Source organism: Mustela nivalis (assembly GCF_964662115.1).
Source record: "Mustela nivalis genome assembly, chromosome: 16".
NCBI lineage: Eukaryota > Metazoa > Chordata > Mammalia > Carnivora > Mustelidae > Mustela > Mustela nivalis.
The window spans coordinates 41762714-41789099 of NC_139035.1; the positions used below are offsets into that span (position 1 = coordinate 41762714).

The following is a 26386-nucleotide window of genomic DNA, read 5'->3' on the forward strand; positions in this document are numbered from 1 at the left end:
CTTTGGCCCCTAGCTGAGCAGTCAGGCTTGGCTTTAACGGAAGGGAGGAGCTGGGCAGGGGTAGACATCAGTGAATTAATAATTGCATGGCTGTCATTTATCACACACTTATTATATGCCAAGCCCTGTGCTAAGTGCTTTCCACTATTGTCCTCTCGGTTCTTACAACAATCCTGAAGGCTGGATACTGTGTAGCTGAGGGGAGGGTGGCAGACTGGATAACTTGTAAGTTACTTAGTTATGCTCTTAGGAAGAGAGGTTGGTACTCAAACCAGGCTTTTCTGGCACCTAAATCCAAGTTCTTAAGCCTGCACTTACTAGCTTGCTAATGGTGCTGAAGAAGTCACTTGGTTGGGTTCATTGCCATTCATCCCAACTTACAGAGATGACTTCTGCTCATGGCTCGTGATGCGCCCACAACTTCTCTCAGCCACTCTGGCAACACATGCCTTTGGACTGGATGAGGAAGAATGGGGACAGCCTCTCCCTCCAAGGGAAAAATGGGCCCCGTAGCCATCTTCTCATACTGAAGATGCATACACATACACACACCACCCTCCATTCCTTGACTCGGACTCTGTTGGCAGAAACAAAGGTACCACTGACAGGGGTGAGGGAAGTGGGGCTGGGGAGGTGAGGTTCGCCAGGCTTTCAGCAAATTGCATTTGCAAAAAGAAAAAAGCCTTTTGCAAATGCAATTTCCAGGAATCCCAGAGCCCCTCACACTCTCCATAGCCTAAGCATCCTGCTTTGGGATTAAGAATGTTCTGCAATGGGGCGCCTGGGTGGCTCAGTGGGTTAAAGCCTCTGCCTTCGGCTCGGGTTGTGATCCCAGGGTCCTGGGATCAAGCCCCGCATCGGGCTCTCTGCTTAGTGGGAAGCCTGCTTCCTCCTCTCTCTCTCTCTCTGCCTCTCTGCCTACTTGTGATCTCTGTCTGTCAAATAAATAAATAAAATCTTAAAAAAAAAAAAAAGAATGTTCTGCATTTGACTTTAGCCTCAGGAGTATCTTTCTATATACCAGAAGCCACTGGGCACAGAGTCTGGGGACTAGGAGGGAGGGAAGAGGAGGGTCAGGCTTCAGAGTGGAAGTCGGGGGTCCAAGTGGGAGATTTACAGAGAGGCCAAAGCCTTGGGTGTGCTGCCTGGCTCTCCCTACATGTCCCGATAGCTGTCTTGAAGTACCAGGCCCTCACAGGGAGTCCCCTATATCCTCTCATCCTTTCCATGAATGTTCTAGTATTTGCTCATCATTATCTGAGTGGCGGCATCAAAGACAATCCCCTTGTCCACAGGGTAATGAATTTCTGAGCCTCTGACTCCCCTCGCTCCTAGCTTCTGAGTGAAGCCTTAAACATGGGCCCAAGGTGGTCGGGACAGAGAGAGAGGTCCAGTTCCCCTATCTCATTTTCCCTCATCCCTCCCTCCCCCATCTCTATACTCAAGGAGCCAGGGCTCTGTCCGCAAACGTGCTCTGTGACTAGTGTCCAGCGCAAACTCCTACCCAGCCAGACATGTCACAGAAGTTCCGGGAGATACTGTTGCCTTTCTTATTCCCTCTGGGAGAATGAACATATCACGTGAACCTCTGGGTCTTGGTTTCCATAGAAGTAAAACAAAGGACAAGAACTGACACTGAACTTTCTCATGCAAGAATCCACAAGGACAAGAGACGTGGCCAGTAAGAACCAGCTCACAAAGAGAAGACAGTTTTCCCACTAACCCCTCTCTACAGCGGATGAGGGGCTCTATGAGTCACACTCAGGGGGAGGCTAGTCTAGTTTGTCCCAAGAAAACTCACATACAAACACATGGCAAATAAAGAACTCCTCCAGGCCAAGCCGGGAAAACAAAAACAGGTTTTGCTTAAGCCCATCCTAGACATTGGCAGATGTTTCCAAAATGGCCCTCCTGCCCTTGTCCTTCCACTGTCCCCTCCTCAAGGCACAACCCTGCTGGGAACTATCTTTATCTCCCGGCAAAGGGGACTTGCTGGCGTGTAAAAGGACTTATGACTAAAAGGAAGGGATGTTCCCTCAAGATGTTCCTTTAGGAAGTACCAACCCCAACTTTCCTGTGAGGGTAACTGAAGCCACCAGGTGAAGAGCATTTCCTACCTCACAGACCCCCGACCCTTGACCCCTGACTCCTGATCATTGCTTTGGGAAGCTCACGTGCTCCTGAGCTTCCTCAAATCATCCATGTGCCACGAGTTGCCCATGGGGCCAGAGGGCTTGAAGACAAGCAGTTCTGCAAGGAGGCCTGACTTTCTTTTCTGGGGTGACTGCCAAGAGACAGCACGCATCATTCTATCCCCTGCCTTCTCCCCCACAAGGGGTAGAGTGAATGTGCAGGGGGACAAGGATGGAATCAACTTGACAATGAACGCTTCAAGGACGTTCTCCAGCTCCCAACCTACCAGCAGCTCTATCTGCCACTGCGGGATGCCGAGTTCTCCCAACAGAGCCAATTTGTGCTTTATAACAGAAATTAGGGGTAAGAGGTTCACGCTGCGCGCTCAGCAGATGGTAATCGGTGCTGAAGCGTTCCACCTCTTGCCAACGAGACCGAGACCGTTTCCTCGGAGGAGAGAAGCATCCTAGTCACGAGTGCGGGTCCCCCTGCCCTCCCCGCCCTCCCCCCTTCCCTCGCACGTATTGCTCACTCACGTCCATGGACAGCTCCCTCTGAATAAGCTTCTTGCTCTCCTTTTCACAGAAGTTGAGCATGGCTTCCCGGTTGTACGTGCCCACGGACTGCTTATCGGTCTGGTTTCTCTGCCGCAGGCCCACGGGGATGCTCCCGTCGGGGTCCACCACGTCCAGCTCCTTCTCCAGCTCCTCCATCTCCTCGGGAGACAGGGTGGACAGCAGGCTGTCGATGTCGGGGTCTTCACTCACCTGCCGGCGATACTTGGCTACCTTGGACATCTTGGCAAAGTGGGCTGTGGCTCTTGCGGGGGGTGTTGGGGGGAAGCTACGGGGGTCGGTGAGGGGGAGGCACAAGCTGGTCTGGATGCGCAGAGTGGGCTTGGGAGCAGACCCCCCAAGTGATTGAGGACGTGGCTCTTCCGCCCTGCCCCGCAGTGCCACAGGTGCCCAAGTGTTAACTGCAAGCTCGCTGGGAAGCCCCGGGCTAGTGGACCCGGGCTGGTCTCGCCGGGGACCAATAAGACTTGACAACTGCCCGGCCCTGAAAGGAGAAGCCAATCCCCACGCAGGGGGCGGGTCCCGCCTCGCTGTCAGAGCCGTTTGAAACTTGAGGACATTCCAGGGAATCTTGGAGCTCTGTGTGACCAAATTTAGTACAGAGCATTTAGCCTTTTAAAGACAAGGGGGCCACGCAATGAGAAAAAGATACAAAAATGCAGAGGCTGGCAGAAACTGATCAGAGCCACAGGAGAGCCAGAAAAGCAGAGACCGGGCCAGGGTGGGTGGGGGCGGGGGGGTGGTCAGGAACAGGCCAGCCCCAGGCATGCCGGGCTCAAGCACATATCTGACGTCTGCATCCCGGCTGGTTGTTGTCGTGATCCGTGCGTGGTCCACTGACTCCTTTCTACTGTATTTGGTAATGTGCCGGGGGACTCCCGGCTGTTTCCAGCTACAGGAAAGATAGGTGATTCCAGATACCCCCAACTACCCGCCCACCCATTCTCTCTGCCCAGAAGAACCTATGTGCCAAGCATCAGAGGCTTAGCTACTACTTGAGAGAGAGAGAGAGAGAGAGAGAGAGAGAGAAAATAAATCTTCACTGTGTACCCAAACTGAAAACTGGTAGGCTGTTGGGGGTGGGGGGGTGGGAGAGTATGACCCGCACAAGTCAGAGAACTCTTAAAGGACTGTCCATTTCTAGGAAGCGCCAAGGGTTTTGGGAAGAGGGTTCAAACCTCCCTCTGCTCTCAGCTGCTTCTTCCTCTGCAGGGGCACCTGTAGACAGACCTTCTTCAGGACCCTCCACATGCAAATCCAAAGCACTATTGAGTGTGTCTTCAGGGAAATATAATTCTAGGCTGTTGGGAGGGATACTATTGCAGCAGGCCTGGCATGTTTCATAAAAGGGCTTTCCACTGCTCATCCATCATGCTGCCTGCACAAGTCACAGAGACACTCAATCTCCTGCTCCCCCCGCCTCCTGCCACCAAATCCCTTCTAGAAGCCCTGGTGTAACCCATCGGGGTAGATGCTTCGATCTTTCCTGGCCTCTTTCCATCCCAAGCCAGAAAGAGACAGTCACCTGATCAGCATTTGCTGAGTCCAGAAATCGTCTGGGTCAAAAACTTGGCCCTGCGTTTAATGTCTACTAGTCCAGCTTTAGGTTAAGGCTGAGGTGGGGCCAGGACTGACGCGGGGGGACTGGAGTGCAGAGGTGAGTCAGGTAGACCTGAGAGGCAAGGTGGAAGACGGGCTTAGAGAATCCCCGGGGGTTGTCATTTTTAAAAGGCAGTCATCATTCTGTCGGTGAGTCGGGAAGCATGTATTTATGGAGTGCTGACTATGTGTCTGACTATGTGTCTACCAGGCACTATAGGATGAGAGATACAAAAATAACTACAACCCGCTTATTCTTTTTAAAAATGTATACGTTGGGGGGCGCCTGGGTGGCTCAGTGGGTTAAGCCTCTGCCTTTGGCTCAGGTCGTGATCCCAGGGTTCTGGGATCGAGCCCCGCATCGGGCTCTCTGCTCAGCGGGAAGCCTGCTTCCTCCTCTCTCTCTGCCTGTCTCTCTGCCTACTGCCTACTTGTGATCTCTCTCTCTGTCAAATAAATAAAATAAAAAAACTTAAAAAAAAATGTATACGTTGGGGGGCAAAACCTAATTATACTATAAGGCAAAGTAAAACAAGACAGGTGGAAGCAATTGTGAAAAGTTCAGCGGAAGACACAATAATTTTGTAGGAAGCAGTCAGGGTGAGCAGCCCAGAGGGTATAATGAAGGGCTTGAGCTAGCCTGAGGTGGGCTTTAGTTTCATCTGTTGGGTGGAAAGGACGCTTCCTGCACTGACAGCAAAGCCTCTAGCCCAACCCCACGCCTACTCCGGCTCCGCCTTGGGTCGCTCAGTCTCTACTCTCGCTCTTGCCTCGAAGGAGATTTCTGGAAGAGGCATTATGTCCAGGAATCTCTGGCTCTGGAGCCACCATGACCAACCTCGAGCCCCCAGTCCGCCAAAAGCAGCTCTTTCTCCGGCCTCCAAGGATTTTTCCTTCTTAAGCTTTTTACCAATGATGTCCAGTCCTCCAGGCCCAGGGCAGCCTTTGTACTACCTGGTCTCAATGGCCTTCTCTCCAGGTCCAGTGGTCTCTGTTTAAGGAACACACTCTGAGAATAAATCCACAGCTTCCAAACTTCAAGGCAGGACTTGTGGCCTCCTAACCAATGTTTCTACCCACAAACCACTGTATCTTCTCTGCCTTGGGTCCTGTCATTCCAAGTAGCCTGCTCTTCTGATATGACTCAGTCTAAAGCTTTTCACTACCTAAGGCCCCAGAGACTGTGGGCTCACAGACTCTGAAAGTTTTCCCTTGAAAGTCATCACAGTGGGGGGCCGGAAGATTCAGGAACACAGAGCCCATGAGCACAGTCTCCTCCAGCCCCTGCAATGAGGGACCACTGGCCCCCGACTCTGTAGGGGCATTAATTATCCAAGTTCAGAATCCACTTTCACTTGAAACACACATCTTGAGTGTCAGGGGATTCTCCGGTCCCAGATAAAAATAAGTACTACTGTGCTAGAATAAAAGGGAGAGAAAGGAAGAAAGAGAGACCTCCGGTCTCATAACCAAATACATGATGGTGGGGGCAGAGGACAGAGGGAGCCGGAATCGATTTAACTGATGCTTAGGGGTGGTTCTCACTTAGGCTGGATGAGCAGGAAAGGCACATTTTCAGGAAGCTAGGGTGACAGGATAGGATAGCAGATAAGATCACAGGCTCTGGAGTCAAATGATGTGGGCTCAAATCTGAGATGTGTGACCTTGAGTAAGTTATTTGTCCTCTCTGAGCCTTGTGGGCCCCAAGCAGAATATGAGGGCATTAGAAGTACCCACCCGAAGGGGAAAAAAAAGTACCTGCTGCACAGGGTTATGGAATTATTAAATAAGGAGTCGTAAAATAAGATTAAATAGGATAATGTGTGCTAAGTGCATCACAGCATCAGACCCACTGTCAGACCTCAATATACTGTTTGTCCATTTAGGATCACACTGGTTCTCTTCTTGTGGGGGGGTAGGGGGGGAACTGGAAGTTTCTTGAGAGCAGCAGACTTTGTCTCTGGAAGCAAGCCACAGGCCTGGTCCAGTACTCCTGAGGTGAGTGGACATGGGTGGAGACAGCACATGCCAGACTAATGTCCCCCCTGGAAGGAGAGCAAGGGGGAGAGCAAGAGGGTAGACACAACAGATTGCCTCCTGCACCCTCATCCTGACTAAAACCTCTCTGCCCACCAAACAGGTGCCAGGCACAGACTGGTTCCCCAGACCCAAGGTTCGGCTCTGGTGAGGGCCTCACTTGTCCATGCCAATGTTAGTGTCTCAGGGACTGGACCAGGCAAGACTGGGGGGTTTGAAGCTGCACACATGCCTGTGACCTCTTGGTAGACAAAGCTCTTTAGGAATCCCACAGCCTCCGGCTCAACGGAGCTCAGCCTGCGTAGGTCTGGGACCCTTGAGGGTACTGAGTGGTTGGAAGGGGCAGATTCTGAAAATGGCCATTTCCCTTCCTCCATAGGTTGGGTCTGTGTAAAAAGAAGTATTCTTGCTTCTTTTACTCATTTGGGGTTTATTCTCTTGCTCACTCCCCACAGAAGCTATTTCAGGCCTCCTCCTTACCCTATGACCTCTCTGTATCCTTCTAGAATGAACGCCTTTAGCTATATTAATACAGGAGACAAAACTCTAATATGTCTTCATTACCCTGGAAAGGAAACCAATCTGGTCCAAGGAGAGAAGGGAGATATCTCTGCCTTTACTATCCTGTAATTAAATCTGTTCCAGGGAAGGAAGTCCCTCTCTCTAGTTTCCCAAGGCCATTGGCTTCTTCTTCTTCTTCCTCTTCCCCTTCCTCCCCCTCCCCCTCCCAGTCCTCCTCCCCCTCCTCCTCTCCCTCCTACTTCCCCTCCCCCCTCCTCCTTCTTCTTCCTCTTCTTCTTTTTAAAAAGATTTTATTTGTTTGTCAGAGAGAAAGAGAGAACACACAACCAGGGGAAGCGGCAGGCAGAGGGAGAAGAAGGCTCCCCACTGAGCAAGGAGCCTGCTGAACAAGGAGCCCGATGCAGGCTTCAATTACACGACCCTGGGATCACGACCTGAGCCAAAGGCAGACACTTAATTGACTGAGCCCTTCCAAGGTCATTTGGCTTCCAGATACATTCTTGAGAAGAGAACTGGAAGGAAGTTATTTCTTCATGCTTAAATGCGTAGATACAGGAGAGATCCTCCTGACACAGCTGATTCTTCCAGTCTTACTTGTTGGTCATTCTCCGTATCTTCTGCCCTAGAACTTTATCACTTGATATAGCTTTGCTCTCGCTACTTTAGTCTTTCTGTCCTCCTGTAGGACCAGCAACCTATCCAGTGACAACACTATGTTCCTTCCTGCCCACACTTTTTCTTTTAAAAAGATTTTATTTATTTATTTGACAGAGAGAGATCACAAGCAGACAGAGAGACAGGCAGAGAGAGAGGGGGAAGCAGGCTCCCTGCTGAGCAGAGAGGCCGACGCGGGGCTCGATCCCAGGACCCCGAGATCATGACCCGAGCTGAAGGCAGCAGCTTAACCCACTGAGCCACTCAGGCGCCCCTCTGCCCACACTTTTGTGCTATCATTCCCTCTACTTCAAATACATTTCTCCTCTCCACCGATCAAAATCTGACCACTCTTCAGACTGTGGCTTAAATGTGTTTATCACACACATTTTGTGAACACACTCAGGCCCCCAGGTCTCCCTCTCTCCTCTCAGGGCCTCTAGCACTTACCATGTTCTATGTCACACATTTTGGCAATTTTATAAACTTGACCCAACTGTTTCTCAAGGTTGCATTTGTTCTCCCCAAGCACATTTTGAGGACCCTGAGGGGGTAGCAACCGTACCAATATTTTTTGTACTCTTTCCACCCTAATCCTAAAACTAAGGACAATCCTGAGTAGCCAGTAAGGGTCTTCTAATTGACTTGGGTTATACTCCCTCTAGGTCCTCTCTTGGTTCAGCATTACCTGTGCTACTTGATATCTATCAAATGGTCATCTCTCGCCAATCTTGGGCCTTGTCGATGACCCCTTCCCCAAGAATGGTGGAAGATGACCACCATTCCTTCCATTCATTTTCCAAGAGTGGAAGATGAATAAAAGCTAATGGGGGGGGTGGCAGGGGTGGATAATCGCTTCAGAGTGGGGAAGAAGACACCAGTGCCATTGCCAGACTTGGTCACTTCATAGAGCTCAACCATCCAGGTGGTTTCCTGAGGATGATCTCCCTTTCTTTACCTACTTCCTCACCTTGATCTCACCATCCTTTCCCCTTCTAGGGAATTCTCACAGCAAAATAGGCCCCAGAGTCCCAGTTCTTTTAGTTCACATGTGAAGCTATTTTCCCCAAAGCAATACGCAGAGGACTTGGATCACAGGGGGTTCCAGCAGTAGTCTCCAACATGGCCCTGCTGTCTTGAATCACCGGTTCAAACTCCCCTCACCTTTACTGTAACTTTTCTCCCAAGGATTCCCACTCCTTTCTTCCATCGTTCCTCCGTGTCTTTGGCCATTCTTTCAGTGAGGGCCATGACAGTTCCTTAGACTTCTTTCAGACTCGCTAGGAGGAGATTAAAGTGCTAGTTCTTTTCTTCTGAGACATTTCTGCACTCAGATGAAAATGAATATTTTTGAAGGAGGGGTGACGTCTTCCTCCTCTAGCCAACAAAGGCTAAGTACAAGGCCCTACCCAGCCAAAAATGTCCTGTTACGCCCTATTTATCTGTCGCAGTTAAAAGAAAGCAGAGTGAGAAGTATAAGAATACTTGTTGGCCATCTGAGAAGGGCCTCCCAGAACAGTAAGGTTCTTTTGAATAGGGACTATTGGAATGGAGTGAGCTGCATAACCACAGCCAAGAGTCTGGCCCTCTGGTTTGTAAACTCACAAACTTAATATTATCACCATCCCTGGTAACTGACTTGATTCAAAAGAACCCAGTTCACAAGAGGCAGATGCATAAACTAGTATAACTACCAAATGCACAAGAATAGTTTTGAGCACAAGCCAGGGAATTCTTTCCTAAAGGAAAATCTATTAAGAAACCAACTAACAGGGACGCCTGGGTGGCTCAGTTGGTTGGACGACTGCCTTCGGCTCAGGTCATGATCCTGGAGTCCCGGGATCGAGTCCTGCATCGGACTCCCAGCTCCATGGGGAGTCTGCTTCTCTCTCTGACCTTCTCCTCGTTCATGCTCTCTCTCACTGTCTCTCTCTCAAGTAAATAAATAAAATCTTAAAAAAAAAAAAAAAAAAGAGGGGCGCCTGGGTGGCTCAGTGGGTTAGGGCCTCTGCCTTCAGCTCGGGTTATGATCCCAGTGTCCTGGGATCGAGCCCCACATCGGGCTCTCTGCTCAGCAGGGGGCCTGCTTCCTCCTCTCTCTCTGCTTACTTGTAATTTCTGTCTGTCAAATAAATAAATAAAATCTTAAAAAAAAAAAAAAGAAACCAACTAACAATCAGAAAACTGCATAATGAATATGGACTAAGAGCAAGGGGAGGTAGTTAGACCTAAGGAATATTTCACTTGGGTCCTGGTGAGAACAGAAAAAAATATCCTTGCCCCATGAGAATGCCAGTCTCTAGTTACTGAAATATTCATACCCACTAGGTCTGGGGTGCTGAGCAAATATCAAATTCTTGCTCTCTGGCTCCTCTTGTTGCCCATCTCCCCCATTCTCTCTTCAGCTTGTGCAATTAATTAGACTTAAAGGTTCTTAATTATAGTCACATTGCAAAAAAAGACTTCTTGGTCTTTACATATAATCAGATGACTAGTGTGAACTGTTCTTTTCACATAAAGATATACGTTGCTGACATCTCCAGTTCTGTGGAGTGTTCAGTTTATCTGCTTACCTAATTTTCAAGATTTGGTGGGTACCTCACTCTTCACTGCAGATCCGTATGAACTGCACTAATTTTTTCCATAAAATTTCCACATATTTTAAGAAATTATTTGAGAAAGAGAGAGAGAGAGAGAAAGAGATCTTGAGCAGGGCAGAGGGATAGAGGGAGAAGCAGAATTTCTGCTGAGGAGGAAGCCCAACGTGGGGCTCAATTCCAGGACCCGGTGATCATGACCTGAGACAAAGGCAGATGCTTAACCAACTGAACACCCCCCCCCCACCCCGCCCATGTTCCCCTATATACTATTTTAAAGTCAATCTCAAAAGGAATGGACAAGTGTTCCTTTAACAGACATCACATGACTGAGGTTTTGTTGACTGTAAACTAAAAGAGGTCAATAGGTTCCCATCCTTTTGGTCTCCTCTTTTTTGAGGTAAACACCCCTCACATCTGGTGATCTTTTGGAGGGTGGACTGGACCAGGTTCTGTTGTCCCTTCATTTGAGGGCCCCAAATTGGTCACAACACTCAAGATGGCCCAGGTAAGTTCACTTCAAAAGCATTTATGGAACAGCTATCACATTCCAAGCACGGTAATTATAAGGACTATGACACTGTCGGTCCTAACCCTGCTCCTGCTCCTTACAGTTGGTTGAGTTTCACAAACCATCGCGATTTAGCTAACTTAATTCCCAAGTAGCAGCCAAGGTACTAGAAACAAGCAAACAAACAAACAAAGAAATGTATTTAGGAAATTTGGTGAACCCTAGCGGAATAAGGCCAGGTTTATCTCAGTCCACCGAACCTTCAGTGACCGTGTAACTTGAACTCCCCGCGACTGAGAAGCTACCAGTCCACGCAGCCCAGACTCGTAGCCTTCGAGGACCTGGGCGGAGCCACGGCTGCTACGCAGCGCCTCTGCCCCGCCCCCACGCTGCCCTGAAGTCCAGGTTCCCATTGGTTGCGGGAGGAAAAGGAGAACCAATCCACATAGACCTTAACGCCCTCCTCTCGAGATCACTTCCGCCTCTAGGGTCAGGCTCCACCCAAGTTGCCCGGCATCACTCGCGCAGGTGGAGTCAAGATGGAGGAGTACGCGAGAGAACCTTGGTGAGCTTTTACCACTGTTACTGCTTTCCTCCTGCCCCTCTACCCACGGTCCTCGTCCTCTCTTGCCCAGTGCGCGGAGGTGCGAATTGAACTCAGTCGCGGGCTTGTTGACCTGGGTTTGATAAACGTAGGCAGCGCCGTCTTAGAGCAGCCAGCCAGCTTCTCAGCCCTGTACTCCCCGGGCCGCGTGTGGCAGCCTCGCCTCCAACAACCCGGCACCCCGATGACCTTGCATTGGATGAGGAGGCCCACGCTTAGGCTTGACGGAGCCTCGGAACCAGCTCCCAACCCGGGGCGTAGTCGATCTTGGGCGGGGTCCGTAATATATCCCCTCTGTCTACTGGTGACCTTGGACGCGTCCCCACGTCTCGCTTTGCTCAGTTCCTGTGTTGGGGAATGGGCAGGAGGCCACTGAAAGGGATGCCATTCTTAAGGCATTATTTGTATCGTGACATGTGTCCGCAGGGCGAAGCATTTTCAAGTGTCTGGAACAGAGGTTTTACCTAAAGGGCCTGGGTAAGCTCCGGTAGACAGGAGCCTCGTTTTTACCCTTTGAATTCTGCCTTAAGGAAGGGAGACCGGGATTATCTGGAAAATAGAGATAGTAGCATGTGTTCTTTGAGAAACCATGAACAGAAATTCATGTAGTCAGTATTTGAGTGAGGTCTCTGTGCGCACCACTACAGGTTTAAAGAGTAACAGCGTGAATAAATCAGGCACATACATAGTTATAGAACAGGTTAATTGCTGTCAGGTCTTAGATTGCCTAAATTTAAGGCTTCTGGGGGTGTTAAGAGGGGAATCAAATCTGGTTACTGCGTTAATCACCTGTTTATTGGGTTAGAGCAAAAGCCAGGGTCATCCTCATTGTGAAAATGCCTACGATTTTATATTACCTTGCCAGCAGTAGCCATGTTACCTGCTTTGTACCTTTTTTTTTTTTTAAGTCACTCAAATGGGATACGGGGCATGTTTCAGCATCTCCCGGCTCTTTAAAATTATCAAATGTAATTATCCCCCTTTCTAAAGTGCACAGAATTCAGCACATTGTAGACTGTTAATCAGCTGCTGTTGGGTGTAGTATAATGACACAGGCTGGCAGGAGGGTAATTTTTTTTTTAACTTTGTTGAATTAAAGATATAAGAATAACGAGTTTTTATCTACTACTTGATGAGGTGGTCCCTTTGCTTTCTCTTAGTGCATATGTCCTGAAGCAACACAATCAGTTGTCTAGTTGGTTTTGTAGTCAGATCTGCTTTTGATCTTCTGTATTACCCTGTTTGGTAAGAGCATTTTTTCAAATCCTCCAACCTCAAACTGTAAGAATCTTCGTCCTCCCTCCACACCACGCCACCTCCAAACATATACACCATATGCTGTCTGAATTCTTTCATAACTCTGCCTTTCCATGCCTATTATCACAATCTTACGTGGCATCCTTAAAGCCTTTTGCAACAGCTTCTTAATTGCCCTCATTACATCCAGCCCATTTTAATACATCATATGGACTTAATCATCCTAAATCCTTCATTTTACCATTTTTTTTTTTTCAAAAACCTATAGTCCCAGTGATATAATGGAAATGATTCGGAGCTTTGGAGTCCTAGCTTTTGCATTTGAATTGTACTGGTTACAACCTGTATGATCTTGGGCAGATTACTTAATCTCTGTCTGAGCCTCCGTCCACTGTAAAATGGAGAGGAGACAGGAATACTCTTCTTCACGAAGTTAAAAGTTTAGAAATTCTATTGGAGAATAACCTAATTTTCTTGAAAATCATAGGTCTTATTTGCATCGAAGACATCTAAAACATAGCTGATACTTAACAAATGATAACTTAATCGTGTTATGTTACTTTTTCTCTGTCCCCTGCATTTGTCTAGTATTTCCATTATTTTAGAGTCTAGCTTCAACTTTCCTTCTGTGTAGCCCATCACTTCTCTGTAGGAACATTTTGATTTAGCCAGAGTTCAGAAACTATTTCCATCTTGCCTTTGTTTTATATATCTCTCCTGGAATACTCTGGCGGCTCTCTGATCTGAACCCTGCTGTTCTTTACTGATTTTTTTTAATCAGTTTGGACTAGTTTTTTTTTGTTTTTTTTTTAAGATTTTATTTATTTATTTGTCAGAGAGAGAGCGAGCGAGAGCGAGCATAGGCAGAAAGAGTGGAAGGCAGAGTCAGAGGGAGAAGCAGGCTCCCTGCAGAGCAAGGAGCCCGATGTGGGACTCGATCCCAGGACGCTGGGATCATGACCTGAGCCGAAGGCAGCTGCTTAACCAACTGAGCCACCCAGGCGTCCCTGGACTAGTTCTTTTTAAAGTTACTGGTGCACCACTGAGGGAGCCATAATGCATTCTCCTTTGTCTTTTCTCTATACTTCCCGTTAGTCTTTCTATCATTTTAACACAATTTCCTAATCCTTTTTAGTTTCAAGCACTGCTTCTTAAACTATTAAAGTGAAACCAGGTCACCTGGGATCATGTTGAACTGTAGACTCTGATTCAGTAGGTCCTGGGTAAAGTTTTGCAGTCTGCACATCTGACAAACTCCTAGGTGTTGCTGATTTTGCTTTTAGGATCACAAAAGCAAGCCTTTGTTATTAGCAAGGCCCGAAACATCCTGCTGATGGAGTATGTGCTGCATGAGATATCATTCTGTACAAGGTCCTGATTTGTATTATACTTGAAAAAGAATACGATGTTTTGACTGCAAGGTTTTGTATTCTTGTCCACCAAAGGCATAAATTACTCATTCAAATTCTCTGGGAGCAACTGCTCTCAATTCACAAGTTTACCTGAGCAAAGGGGATTGCCCATAGGTTCATTATGTAGCATTTGACCCTTGAGACTAGATCAAAGAAATTGCTTTTATTTACAGTGAGTCTAAAATGAATTTTTTAAGAAGTTTTATTTATTTGACAGATCACAAGTAGGCAGAGAGGCAGGCAGAGGGAGAGGAGGAAGCAGGCTCCCCGCTGAGCAGAGAGCCTGATGTGGGGCTCAACCCCAGGACCCTGGGATCAAGACCTGAGCCAAAGGCAGAGGCTTTAACCCTCTGAGTCACCCAGGTGCCCCTAAAATGAATTTAACCAGGGACACCTGAGTGGCTCAGTTGGTTAAGCATCTGCCTTTGGCTCAGATCACCTCAGGTCAAGTTCCACAGCGGGCTCCTTCCTCAGCTGGGAGCCTGCTTCTCCCTCTGCCTGCTGCTCTTCCTGCTTGTTCTCCCCCTCTGACAAATAAATAAATAAAATATTTTTTAAAAACTGAATTTAACCATTCACAGACTTTTTTAATAAGCCAGATCCCTAGAATAGTAGTTCTGTTCGGATTACATTATTCAGGTTTCATCGTGTTGAATAAGTTAGGTGGCTGCATTTGGAAACTGGGTTTACAAATATAACCTCTAAATACTGGACATGAGAGTATTCTGGTGTGTTAAGTGGACATAATACAGACCAAAGTTCCAAGTGCTAATGCGACTCAGTGAACCCAGAAAGAATTTCAAACTTTAAAAACTGTTTAAATTGGTTTCCCTCTGCCCCTATTGAATCTTCATTTTGGGGGTCTCAACTTCTACTGCAGCTGGAGAGCTTACTTCGATTCCTCGGAGATTGGATCAGCATTGAATATGATGTAATTTCCTACATAGTTGTTGAGTCACTGTTGCTCAGTGCCCAGCTGTGCATAGATGTGCTGATTATTAAACAAGAATGAAGCACTGCTAACAATAGGGGGTTAAAGCCGGTACCATTCCCTATGGCTTGGAGCTGAATAGATGCGGATATGTTCAGAATTCTTTTGTCTAAATGTTTATTTTACTGGTTGCGGTGGGCCCTGCATTGGAATCTGTTGCATCCCTTACTGTGTTAGGAAAGAAATCTTTTATGGTTTATGAAGGAGAAATACAATCATCTTTTATTCTCCCCGTTCTTAGCCCTTGGCGAATTGTCGATGATTGCGGTGGGGCCTTTACGATGGGTACCATAGGCGGTGGTGTCTTTCAGGCAATAAAAGGTTTTCGAAATTCTCCAGTGGTAAGTAGGTGAATGGTCTTATTTTATCATCACTTAAAATCTGGATTTGCTAGTATCACTGATGGCCCTATCGGTGGGCTGGAAATGTATTGTACTTCTGTATTTTTGGTTGCTTCTTTATAGGGCGTAAACCACAGACTACGAGGGAGTTTGACTGCTATTAAAACCAGGGCTCCGCAGTTGGGAGGTAAGCAGAATTTTCCATTTGTACTTCACAATATCTTTTCTTGTTCGGTTGAAGATGAAGCTTAGTTCAGTCTTACAGGAATTACTGTCTCTGTAAGTTCTTCTGGATTTACGGTTTATTCAGAAAATTAACTGGAATTGCTGCATCCATTCACTGGAAAATTTTGTCTCTGTCCTTCAAACGATCAGTGGTATTTTGGTTTTGGTATTTTTGGTTTTTTTCCTCTTATCCAAAAGGAAGACTGTGTGTGTAAAGCTTAGGTTTGTGCGTCAGGATTGATAGCTTCTGGGGTAATAGAAAGCAGAAGAGAATGTGATCGGAAGGATTGGGTTTCATGAGAGAGAGTGTGATGATGCTGCTCCGGCTCCTCTCCAAGGTTAGGTTTTGGATGTCATGCAGAGGTCGATGCAGAATGTGAAAAGAATTCATTACACGTTTTAAACTTGGTTATTCAGGGGCGCCTGGGTGGCTCAGTGGGTTAAGCCGCTGCCTTCGGCTCAGGTCATGATCTCAGAGTCCTGGGATCGAGTCCCGCATCGGGCTCTCTGCTCAGCAGAGAGCCTGCTTTCCTCTCTCTGCCTGCCTCTCCGCCTACTTGTGATTTCTCTCTGTCAAATAAATAAATAAAATCTTTAAAAAATAAAATAAAATAAACTTGGTTATTCAGAAGATGGGAGAAGAGAGATGATAAAGCTGGAGCGGGGCACTTGGGTGGCTCAGTGAAGCATCTGCCTTCACCTCAGGTCATGATCCTGGAGTCCCAGGAATGAGCCCCACATCCCGCTCCCTGCTGAGTGGGAAGTCTGCTTCTCGCTCAGAGCCTCCCTCATCTCATGCTCTCTCTCTCTCTCTCTCTCTCTCTCTCTCTCTAATAAATAAATAAATAAAAGCTTGGAGGCTATATTCATTTACAAAGATAAAGTCAGGTTGAGGATACCATGTGGAACACATGAAAAGACTAAATACTTTTAGTCATTCCTAAGTAATTTTGTGTGACAGAAGAAATAGTCCTGTCTGTTTTTAGCATATTTTTCTTTGGAAAGACTAGCTGAGAGCTGCCATTTATCGGGTGCTTGCTGTGTGCTAAGCACTTTCCTGTGGGTTTTATAGCATTATTTTAATCCTCACAACACCACAAGAGGTAAGTATAATTATCCCCATTTTCCAGATGAGGAAATTGAGGCTGAGTGATGATATATCTTTTTCCTTTTCTTTCCTCTGTAAAATGATACCCTCTGGAAAGTAAATAGTGACTGATTTTCCTGTGCTTTAATGGTTACTTATGTTGTCAAGAAGGGTAAGTAGTATTAAAGCACACACCAACCCTGAACTCCCAATATATGCAGAAGACATACAGGGTTTTGTATGTCTTTTAAGAGGCTGCTTTTATCATAATATGCCTTTTCAATGGATAAAAAAACAATCAGGTAAGGTTACAGCCAAGAGGGAACTTAAGGAGACATGACCGCTAAATGTAATTTGGGATCCTGGAACAGAAGGACATAAAAACTAAAGAAATCTGAGTTAAATGTGGACTTAACATTGTGCTGATACTGGGTCATTAATTGTGCAGATGCACCATGGAAATGTAAGATGTTAGAAATTGTAAAACCCAACTAGACTAAGTTGTGGTATGAGTGAATTGGGATTGTTTATTTCAGATCCCCGAGATTGGCCTTTTTTTTTTTTTTTTTTTTTTTAAGGAAACTATTGAGAAATCTTTATGGTGTTTTCCTTTTTAAAAATACTGGAATGACATGGGCACCTGGGTGGCTCAGTGGATTAAGCCTGTCTTCAGCTCAAGTCATGATCTCAGGGGATCGAGCCTCGAATAGGCTCTCTGCTCAGTAGGGAGCCTGCTCCCTGCCCCTGCCCTGCCTGCCTCTCTGCCTACTTATGATCACTCTCTGTCGGATAAATAAAATCTTAAAAAAAAAAAAAAATACTGGGGTGACATTTTCAATTTAATTCAGTGAGCATTTACTGAGTTTTTCTTTCTCTCTCTTTTTTTTTTTTTTCCCAAGATTTTATTTATTTATTTGACAGAGAGAGATCACAAGTAGGCAGAGAGGCAGGCAGAGAGAGAAGGGAAGCAGGTTCCCTGCCAAGCAGAGAGACCAACTCGGGGCTCGATCCCAGGACCCCAAGATCATGACCCGAGCCAAAGGCAGAGGCTCAACCCACTAAGCCACCCAGGTGCCCTACTGAGTTTTTCTAGTCAAAATCCAGGGGACAAAGCAACATGGAAAAATCATAGTTGTGTCCTGAAGAGACTTCTATTTTCTTTTTCTTTTTTTAAAATATTTTATTTATGTATTTGACACAAGTAGGCAGAGAGGCAGGCAGAGAGAGAGGAAGAAGTAGGCTCTACTGAGCAGAGAGCCCAATGCGGGGCTTGATCCCAGGACCCTGGGATCATGACCTGAGCCGAAGGCAGAGGCTTTAACCCACTGAGCCACCCAGGCACCCCAAGACTTATATTTTCATAGAGGAAATTTCATGGGGGCTTTTGACACATCCCTGCTATTTGTCAAGAATCTTTTACATTTTGGAACAAGATACCCCAGTCTCGTCTTGTATTTTCCCTCCCCTAGCCATAGAGTCAGCCATTCCGCCACAAAGCTCTGGTTCCTTTCAGTTGAGAATGGTGTTTAGAAGCCAAGATCTGAGTACGAAGTGGATCATTGCTTATAGGGGGGTTGTTGTTCCCAGGCTTCTTTGTAATAGAACTTGGGAGTGTATATGTATATATGTAAACACACACAACACAAATCTATATCTATATCTATATCTGTATCTGTATCTGTATTTGTACATACATGTTGAAAATCATGACTTCACACCAGAACCTCAGTTCCAATCCAGCCGCATAAGGTTTATTCTTACTTTCTCCCTTTTTATATGAATACCTCCATCTTTGTCCTGCCTGGGCAATGGCATCCCACCCAGGGGCTGCCCTTCCACATGGATACATGAAACTCCATGCCAGGCTGAGGTCCCTACCTTATCCTGCTTTGGCTCTGGCTCCTCACACTGGGCCACCCTTCTGGTAGACAGCCTTCTCACCCTACTTGCACTCAGTCTTATTCTCATCAGTAACCATAGCTTATTCTGGCAATTATTTTTGGAGGATGGGCAGGTTTCAGACTCTTGTGAGGGATTGGGAGAGTCTTGTTTGAGGAATTTAGTGAATTCTAATATACCAAGGCATCAGATCTCTCCCAGGACGTAGAATTACTGAGTTAGAGGAAAGAACTAGTTTATTAATTTATTTTTATGTATGTGGTATCTAGTATTGGACCAGAAATGAGGGCTTATGGTATACTGAAACTGGTTATCTATTAGATTTAATGGATAATGTGAAAACCGAAAAAGGATTCTGGTGATGATCTGGTTCTGACATTTGGAGGAACCTAGTGTGTTGCCCTTACTAACATATCCCTACTATTTTGAGATTTCACAGGGTAAAAAATAAATTGATTAGGTCCCCTTTTGGGCAGTTTTTCTTCTTTAATCATAATAAATATAACCACTCTTTATACAGTGCAAGTCATGTGCACTCATGATAGAGAATTAGGATGTTAGACAGGCATGAAGAAATTAAGTCATGTGTCACATCACCCAGAGATGCTGCCAGTTAAAATCTTTGTGTTGTCCAAAGTTTTTTGTGTGCTTGTATATGTGTATGTGTGGGTATTTGTTTCTTATTTGACAAAATTGTTAACTGTGTTTAGGAAAAGTTTAAGTGCCAAGTAATTTGTTTTGGTGTGGTTTTTAGTTTCATGCTCGAGGAATAAAGGATAGAAAGGAGAGAGGCTAGGTAATTTCTCTCCCCTTAATGTTCCATAATTCTAACTATTTATATCATCCATTAGCCACCTTAGCATGTATTGGCCTACACCTCTAATACATTCCAGGATAGCTGGAGTTCTTTTGTATCTCTGTTGGTGATTTTTTTTTAGAGTATTATATATGCTCAGTGATACTTACTGAAGAAAAGAAAAAATAGAGGTAAGATAGAGCTATAAAAGGAGAAAGAAGGAAGAAGCAGGGTGGCTTTGTTGTGTTTATTGCTTTTTAAACAGAGATATTTGGTTCTGAAAGGAAGATTTGAATGTGTTTAGCCTGACTCTTCTAGGCTTGGCTTATTTCTTTTAGGCTTTGGGCCATTGCTAATTTTCAAGCTGATACCATACAATCCACGCTTTATTGAAAAGATAAGTATTGGGGGTGTCTGGGTGGCTCAGTGGGTTAAGCCTCTGCCTTCGGCTCAGGTCATGATCCCAGGGTATCGAGCCCCACATTGGGCTCTCTGCTCAGCGGGGAGCCTCCTTCCCTCTCTCTCTCTCTGTGCCTGCCTCTCTGCCTACTTGTGATCTCTGTCTGTCAAATAAATAAATAAAAATCTTAAAAAAAAAAAAAAAGAAAGAAAGAAAGAAAAGAAAAGTATTCAGACTGTTGGTTCAGTGCTATCCAAACTTGTGTTTGCATGTATTTGTTTGGAGTGTGAGAGTTTTTAAGAATATAGTGTTGTTATTTAAAGTTATTTTCGGGGACGCCTGGGTGGCTCAGTTGGTTGGACGACTGCCTTCGGCTCAGGTCATGATCCTGGAGTCCCGGGATCGAGTCCCGCATCGCGCTCCCAGCTCCATGGGGAGTCTGCTTCTCTCTCTGACCTTCTCCTCTCTCTCACTGTCTCTCTCTCAAGTAAATAAATAAAATCTTTAAAAAAAATAAAATAAAGTTATTTTCGGCTGCTATATTTTAGATATAAGATGAAAAAATGAAATTTCTTTTGTTTTTAAATAAAACAGGTAGCTTTGCAGTTTGGGGAGGTTTATTTTCCATGATTGACTGCAGTATGGTTCAAGTCAGGGGGAAAGAAGATCCCTGGAACTCCATCACAAGTGGTGCCTTAACAGGAGCCATACTGGCAGCCAGAAGTAAGCAATCATTATCTAAAAAAGAGGGAAAAGTAAGCCGTCATTACAGACACACTCGTAAAAGCAAGACTTTTTGGAAAACCTTATCTGTCTTAATTTAGTTATCTCTAATAAATCAAAAAGCATTGCTTAACTCAGCATAGCATGACTGTATATGGCAATTTTGGGGAATAAAATTAAGAGTATTTATTTGGAACATTTAAGAATGAGAACATGGGGTTCTAACCTATACAGTGGTTAAGAGCAGTTCAAGTTCCAGTTCTGCCATTTAGTAACGTGTGACTGGGCATTTTGCCAAACTTTTTGTGACAACCATAGTTTCCTCATTGGTACTCTGGAGTTAATAATCATACCTGCCATATAGTATTGTTATGAATGAGGAACTTAGAACCATCTTCTGGATCTTCGGGTCAGAAAGCAAATACAGAATTTGGGGGTGGGGGTTTAGTGGTTTAGGCAAGGATCTTTAAGAGCCAGATGGTAAATATTTTAGACTTTGTAGGGCTGTGGGGGTCTTTGCCAACAGATGCTTAGCTCTATGATAATAACATGAAAACAGCCACGGATGATATATAAATGAATGAGCATGACTGTGCTAATAAAACTTTACGTAAACAGGCAATGAACTGGATTTGACCTATGGACCTTAGTTTGTTGACAACCTGGTTTTTAGCTAGTGAGAAAGGAGGGTTGGGAATGAGGGTAGCATGAACCCTGCGGACAGCTCTTTCCTTTACTGAGTCTTCTTTTAAACTAGTTTTCTATTAAAGTAATCTCTTTGTTATTATTGTATCCAGATGGACCAGTGGCCATGGTTGGGTCAGCAGCGATGGGTGGCATTCTCCTAGCTTTAATTGAAGGAGCTGGCATCTTGTTGACAAGATTTGCCTCTGCCCAGTTTCCCAATGGTGAGTCTTCTTCCTGCTTACTACCATAGCTCAGACGCTGGAATGGCCTCTTGATACTTAGAGCAAACCTGTCTTCTAAAATATGGTGGTTTGTGATTTCTGCATTTGCCATTGTTCATGAGGATTACGATAATAGGCCCTGATTCTATTTGAAATGGTAGATGTGGCTGTGGTTATTGTGTTTAACCACAGTAACCAAAATGCTTGGTTAGATGGTTTGCTGTTGATCCTTCTTATAGTTCTCAGGTTTTGTCAGTGCTTGTGTGCATATTTCTAAGAAATTGCCAGTCATTTTAGAGGTGTTTGAAGAAAGGTCCTTGCAGATGTGTGACAGTAATGGTAGTCCATCCACAACCTCTTACTGTACATGTATGTATGTGCCAGGCACTGTTCTAGATGCTGGGATATAATGGGAACCAAGCACTTAAATTCAGGTGGGAGGAGACCAGCTAACATGTTCACAGATAAATGAGATTTGATTGTTTTGCTTGCTTCGAAGAGGATGAAATAGAGTGATAGAAAGTAGCTATGTTTGGGAGGGTCACTTAACAGTTGGCAGGGGAAATTTTTTTGAGAGGTTGGTAAAATAATTTGTTGCTGATTGTTCCTTTTATCTGATATATAGGGAAAAGTTAAATCATGGGCTGAGTGATCATTACATGGTCACGTAGTATTTGCTCAGCTGTTAAATTGTGTACCTTCTGGTAACCGCAGAAAACTTCAGTTGTCTGTAAAGGGCCAGTGTTCCTTGACATTGGAAGGAAGAATAAAGATAATCATGAGGGTTTTAGTAGGAAAAATTTGACCTGGCATTTGGGGAAGGAAATATACAGAATAGCGACACATGTTGAAAATTATTTTTGGAGCCTGGAAAAGATTCAGCATAGAGTTAGGAATAGATCATAGTTCCCAGTTTGATTTGATTTCCCTGAGGCGCCTAGCAAGGGATTCAGTGTCTCTTTGGCACCGTTGGTAAACACTGCTCAGTAGATGCCAGGGGTGTTCTAGGGACCTCCTAGATCCTCTCACTTTCTGTTCCTGCTTTTTAATCATTACTTCTGAGTTAATAATCTGTTATGATGGACACATTCTAATTTTGCTTCTTAGTTTGTTTTTATCACTTTGGTGTGAAAGGCTTCACATAAAACATCAGAAAAGTTTACTTTTTTTCAGAAATTCAGAAACATGTAACAAAAACATCAGTTATGTTGTCTTTCTTTCTTTTTTGTTTTTTTAAGTAGGTTCTTCACCCTGGGGGCTCAAACTCACGACTCAGATCAAGAGTCTCATGCTCTACTGACTGAGCCAGCCAGGCGTCCCAAGTTACATTGTGTTATAGAAATTAGTCTAGGTTACTTTGCTTTAGCCTTTTTTCCTCAGAGGAAATCCTTAAAAGAACTATATTTTATTTGAGATAGGAGATGCGTTTCTGAAAAGCTGTGTTGGGAAATCTTTGAAGAGTTAATCATATTTTTCGAATTAACTGATGTGAAAAAGTTTTTAAAACAGTGGGAAATAAATGAAGTAAAACTATCTAAGTAATAATGATTTTCTTTGGTTTATCTGTTTCTCTAGTTTTCTGAAATGAACAGATAATGCTTTTATAGTGGGAAAAAAAATGTATCATTGGATTGAAGCATTGGAAAGCTTCAGGGAATTTTATCACTGCCCTCTTTCTCTCTTCTGTACAGTTATGTTTTAGTCTGCTTTAGTTTCCCTGAGGAAAATAATTGTGATTATGCCCATAAAAGTCTTTTTTTTTTTTTTTTAAGATTTTATTTATTTATTTGTCAGAGAGAGGGAGAGCGAGAAAGCGAGCACAGGCAGGCAGAGGCAGAGGGAGAAGCAGGCTCCCTGCCGAGCAAGGAGCCCGATGTGGGACTCCATCCCAGGACGCTGGGATCATGACCTGAGCCGAAGGCAGCTGCTTAACCAACTGAGCCACCCAGGCGTCCCCCCCCCTTTTTTTTTTAAGAGCCACATTTTTGGGGGGTGCATTGGGTGGCTCATCCTGTTAAGCATCTGACTTTGCTTTTGGATCTGGTCTTGATCTCAGGGTTGTAATATTGAGCCTGTGTCCATCTGCGTCGTGCCCAGCCCAGGCTTACATTTCTCCCTCTCCCTTTGCCTCTGCCGCCCCCCACCTCCCCAACTCACACCCTTCACACTTGCTCTTTCTCTCAAATAAATCTTAAACAAAACAAAACACTTTTTTCCCTCAGTTCACAGGCCCTCCCATCCTTTGAAAACTAAATATTACAAGACTTTGTTCTACAGCAAACTAGGGGATGTCTTCCCATTTCGGAACTCATTCTCTAACTGGTTGTATAAACCGGGTTACTGATTGCTCTTAAAACATGACTAAGATACTTAAACTTTGTGAAAATAATTTTAAATAGCTACTGAAAAATATGTCAAGATGTGCGAGATTTTTGCCATCTTTATAGCAGCCTGTTACAGCAATTGCTTTAAAAACTTGAATTCACTTCTTGCTATAATTAACCCATCGGACTTTCCTGGCATACCCATTGAGAGCTGTTCATTCTGGAGCATAAGGGAAGCCAGGCTGTCGTGATTTACCACATTTGGAGGCACTCTCATGAAAATTTAGGCAGTAGAAATTCAGAGGACAGCTCTAAGGTAGCACATTATTTTTACTGAGTTGATTGATTTGCTCTCTACAGAGACTTGTTCTTTTTAATTGTGTAATAGTAAGGTGGTTTTAAGATTCTTTTCTTTCTTAACTGCAGGTCCTCAGTTCACTGAAGACCCTTCTCAGCTGCCTTCAGCCCAGTTACCATCCTCACCTTTTGGAGACTATCGACAATATCAGTAGGACTTCTTTCCCAGGATTTCTGTAACAGAATGAGCTGTAGTTCAAGAAGGAATTTCAGAAGATAAGTTATAGTCTGTTTTTAAAGCCACAGGTGGGACAGCTATGGCCAAATAGGCTTTGAAGAGACATTTAGCTCTTTTTTTCTATTTAAGGGAACATTGCAGGGGTGGGGCGAAGACATTAAAAGATAATACATTTATTTATTCACAGTTGGATTGCATTTGTGATCAAAATAAATGTCTAATACCTTTAAAAGAAAATATAATAAATGCTTAGAAGATGAAGGACTACAGGGCAAACAACAGTGAGACGTGACCATCATTTCTTTGGGGATTTCTCTGCCTGGTTTTGTGTGTTCTGTCAGCCAAACAATAAAAAACTGGAATTCGCTCTTTCTTTTTAAGATAAGTTGTACAGTTCTACTTTTCAACCTCGAATACTTCAGATAATGCAAATTGTGTTGAAAATTGCATGATTTATAGTTAGGCTCTCATCTCACTTGAAGTATGAGAAGAATTATACAGAGTTAACACGGATCGTCTCACAGTAGATACTGTGTGGATTGAAGGGTGAGATGAAGTACCCTTTACTTTGAAAGTAAAATATGTGATTTTTTGGTTTTGAAGATGTCAGATGTAAAATTTCCTTTACCTTTGAGGCTCCTGTGTCTTGATTCTTTTTTTTTTTTTTAAATATATAAAGATTTTTATTTATTTATTTAGAACGGGTTTGGGGGGACGGGGTGAGGAGCAGAACGAGAGAGAGAATCCCAAGTCGAATCCATGCTGAGCATGGAGCCCGACTTAGGGCTCGATCCCAGGACTCTGAGTTCATGGCCCAAGCTGATACCAAGAGTCAAACGCTCAACTGACTGAGCCACCCAGGTGCCCCTCCCGTGTCTTGATTCTTGATAATCAGCAGCCTCACCAAAAACAACTTCCTTCCAATTCTACCTAATTCTATACAAGAAGAATTCATGCAGGGTATAGTAAGCCCTGGAAAAGTTTGGTATTTACTGTGTGCTTGAAAATAAAATGTATGCTGGTTTCAATGTGTTCCAAGTCCCCTGAAGCTAATCTTCATAAAGGGTGTATTTTGGGGTCTGATTGAGCCTGGAAAATGGATTAGCATTTCAGAATAGGCCATTTTACTGTTAATATTGGAAATGACATGTGGCCTTACAGAAGGCATGATGCTGTTACCCATTTTCCTACATCTGTGCAAGATGGAGAACAAAGCCGTGTGGCTATGGCGAACACATAGTTCTCTTTTGGCCCAATGCCATACACATAGTAAGCATTTAATTACTAATTGTGGTTTCATCTTTTTTCTGCTTGGTAGGATATATATAAAATACTATTTATCATTTTAACCATTTGTAAGTGTAGAGTTCACTGGCATTTAAATATAGTTAAGTGTTGCATAATCATCACAATTATGTATATCCAAAACTTCTCATTATCACCAACATCAATTTTGTACCCATTGAACAATAACTTCCCATCCCTGTGCCTCCCCCGATCCCCGTAACCACAGTGCTACTTCCTGTCTCTGAACAAGCCTATGAGGTACCTCTATAAGTGGAATCATACAGTGTTTGTCCTTTGTCTTATTTCATTTAGCATAGTGTTTGAAGGTCCATCTGGTTTTTCTTTTTAAAGATTTTATTTATTTATTTGAGAGAACGAGTGGGAGGAGGAGCAGAAGGAGAAGAAGCAGACACCCCGCAGAGCTGGGAGCCCAGCACAGGACTCCATCCCAGGACCCTGGGATTGTGACCCGAGCAAAAGGCAGATGCTTACCTGATTGAGCCATCCAGGTGTCCCGAGGCTCCATCTATTTTGTCACATATATCAAAATTTCATTTCTTTTGATAGCTGATTAAATATTCCATTGTATGTATATACCACATTTTATTTATATATTCATCCACTGACGGATACTTGGGTCACTTCCACCTTTTGACTGTTGTGAAGAATGCTGCTGTGAGCGTGGGTTAGTCCCTGCTTGCATCCCTGCTTACTGTTCTTTAGGATACATACCTGGGAGCAGATACTGGGGCTTCTGGTAGTTCTATGTTTAACTTCATGAGGAACCGCCAAACTTCTCCACAGCAGCTGCACCATTTTATGCTCCCCCAGCAGTGCACAAGGGTTCCAATTTCTCCACATCCTCCCTTACCCCAATTATTTTCCTTTTCAAAAAAATTATAATCATTCTAGTAAGTGTAAGGTTTTACCTCATGGGTTTGATTTACATTCTCCTAATGATGGGGCATC

The 26386-nt window shown here is 44.6% G+C and overlaps 2 protein-coding genes across 2 annotated transcripts in view; one reads left to right on the forward strand and one right to left on the reverse strand.

The window, feature by feature from the left end:
• LMOD1 (leiomodin 1) overlaps positions 1–3164 on the reverse strand; it is a 42145-nt gene extending 38981 nt beyond the window's left edge. The window contains exon 1 of the mRNA XM_082702016.1: positions 2670–3164. Coding sequence (XP_082558142.1) covers positions 2670–2930 — 261 coding nt within the window. The 5' untranslated portion in view covers positions 2931–3164. The remainder of the gene's footprint in view (positions 1–2669) is intronic.
• A 7944-nt stretch (positions 3165–11108) lies between these two features.
• Positions 11109–24507, forward strand: TIMM17A (translocase of inner mitochondrial membrane 17A). Its single transcript, XM_082702025.1, has 6 exons — positions 11109–11193; positions 15134–15233; positions 15357–15420; positions 20235–20363; positions 21161–21271; positions 24022–24507. Exons 1-6 carry the CDS (start codon positions 11168–11170, stop codon positions 24105–24107), a joined length of 516 nt encoding a protein of 171 aa, XP_082558151.1. The 5' UTR covers positions 11109–11167; the 3' UTR covers positions 24108–24507.
• The last annotated feature ends 1879 nt before the right edge of the window (positions 24508–26386 follow it).

Excerpts from the sequence above, each read along its gene's own strand:
- TIMM17A (XM_082702025.1), top strand. The coding sequence starts at position 11,168 with ATGGAGGAGTACGCGAGAGAACCTTG. Across the intron at positions 11,194-15,133 it reads GAGTACGCGAGAGAACCTTG|CCCTTGGCGAATTGTCGATG; the intron begins GTGAGCTTTTAC and ends CCCCGTTCTTAG. Across the intron at positions 15,421-20,234 it reads CAGGGCTCCGCAGTTGGGAG|GTAGCTTTGCAGTTTGGGGA; the intron begins GTAAGCAGAATT and ends TAAATAAAACAG.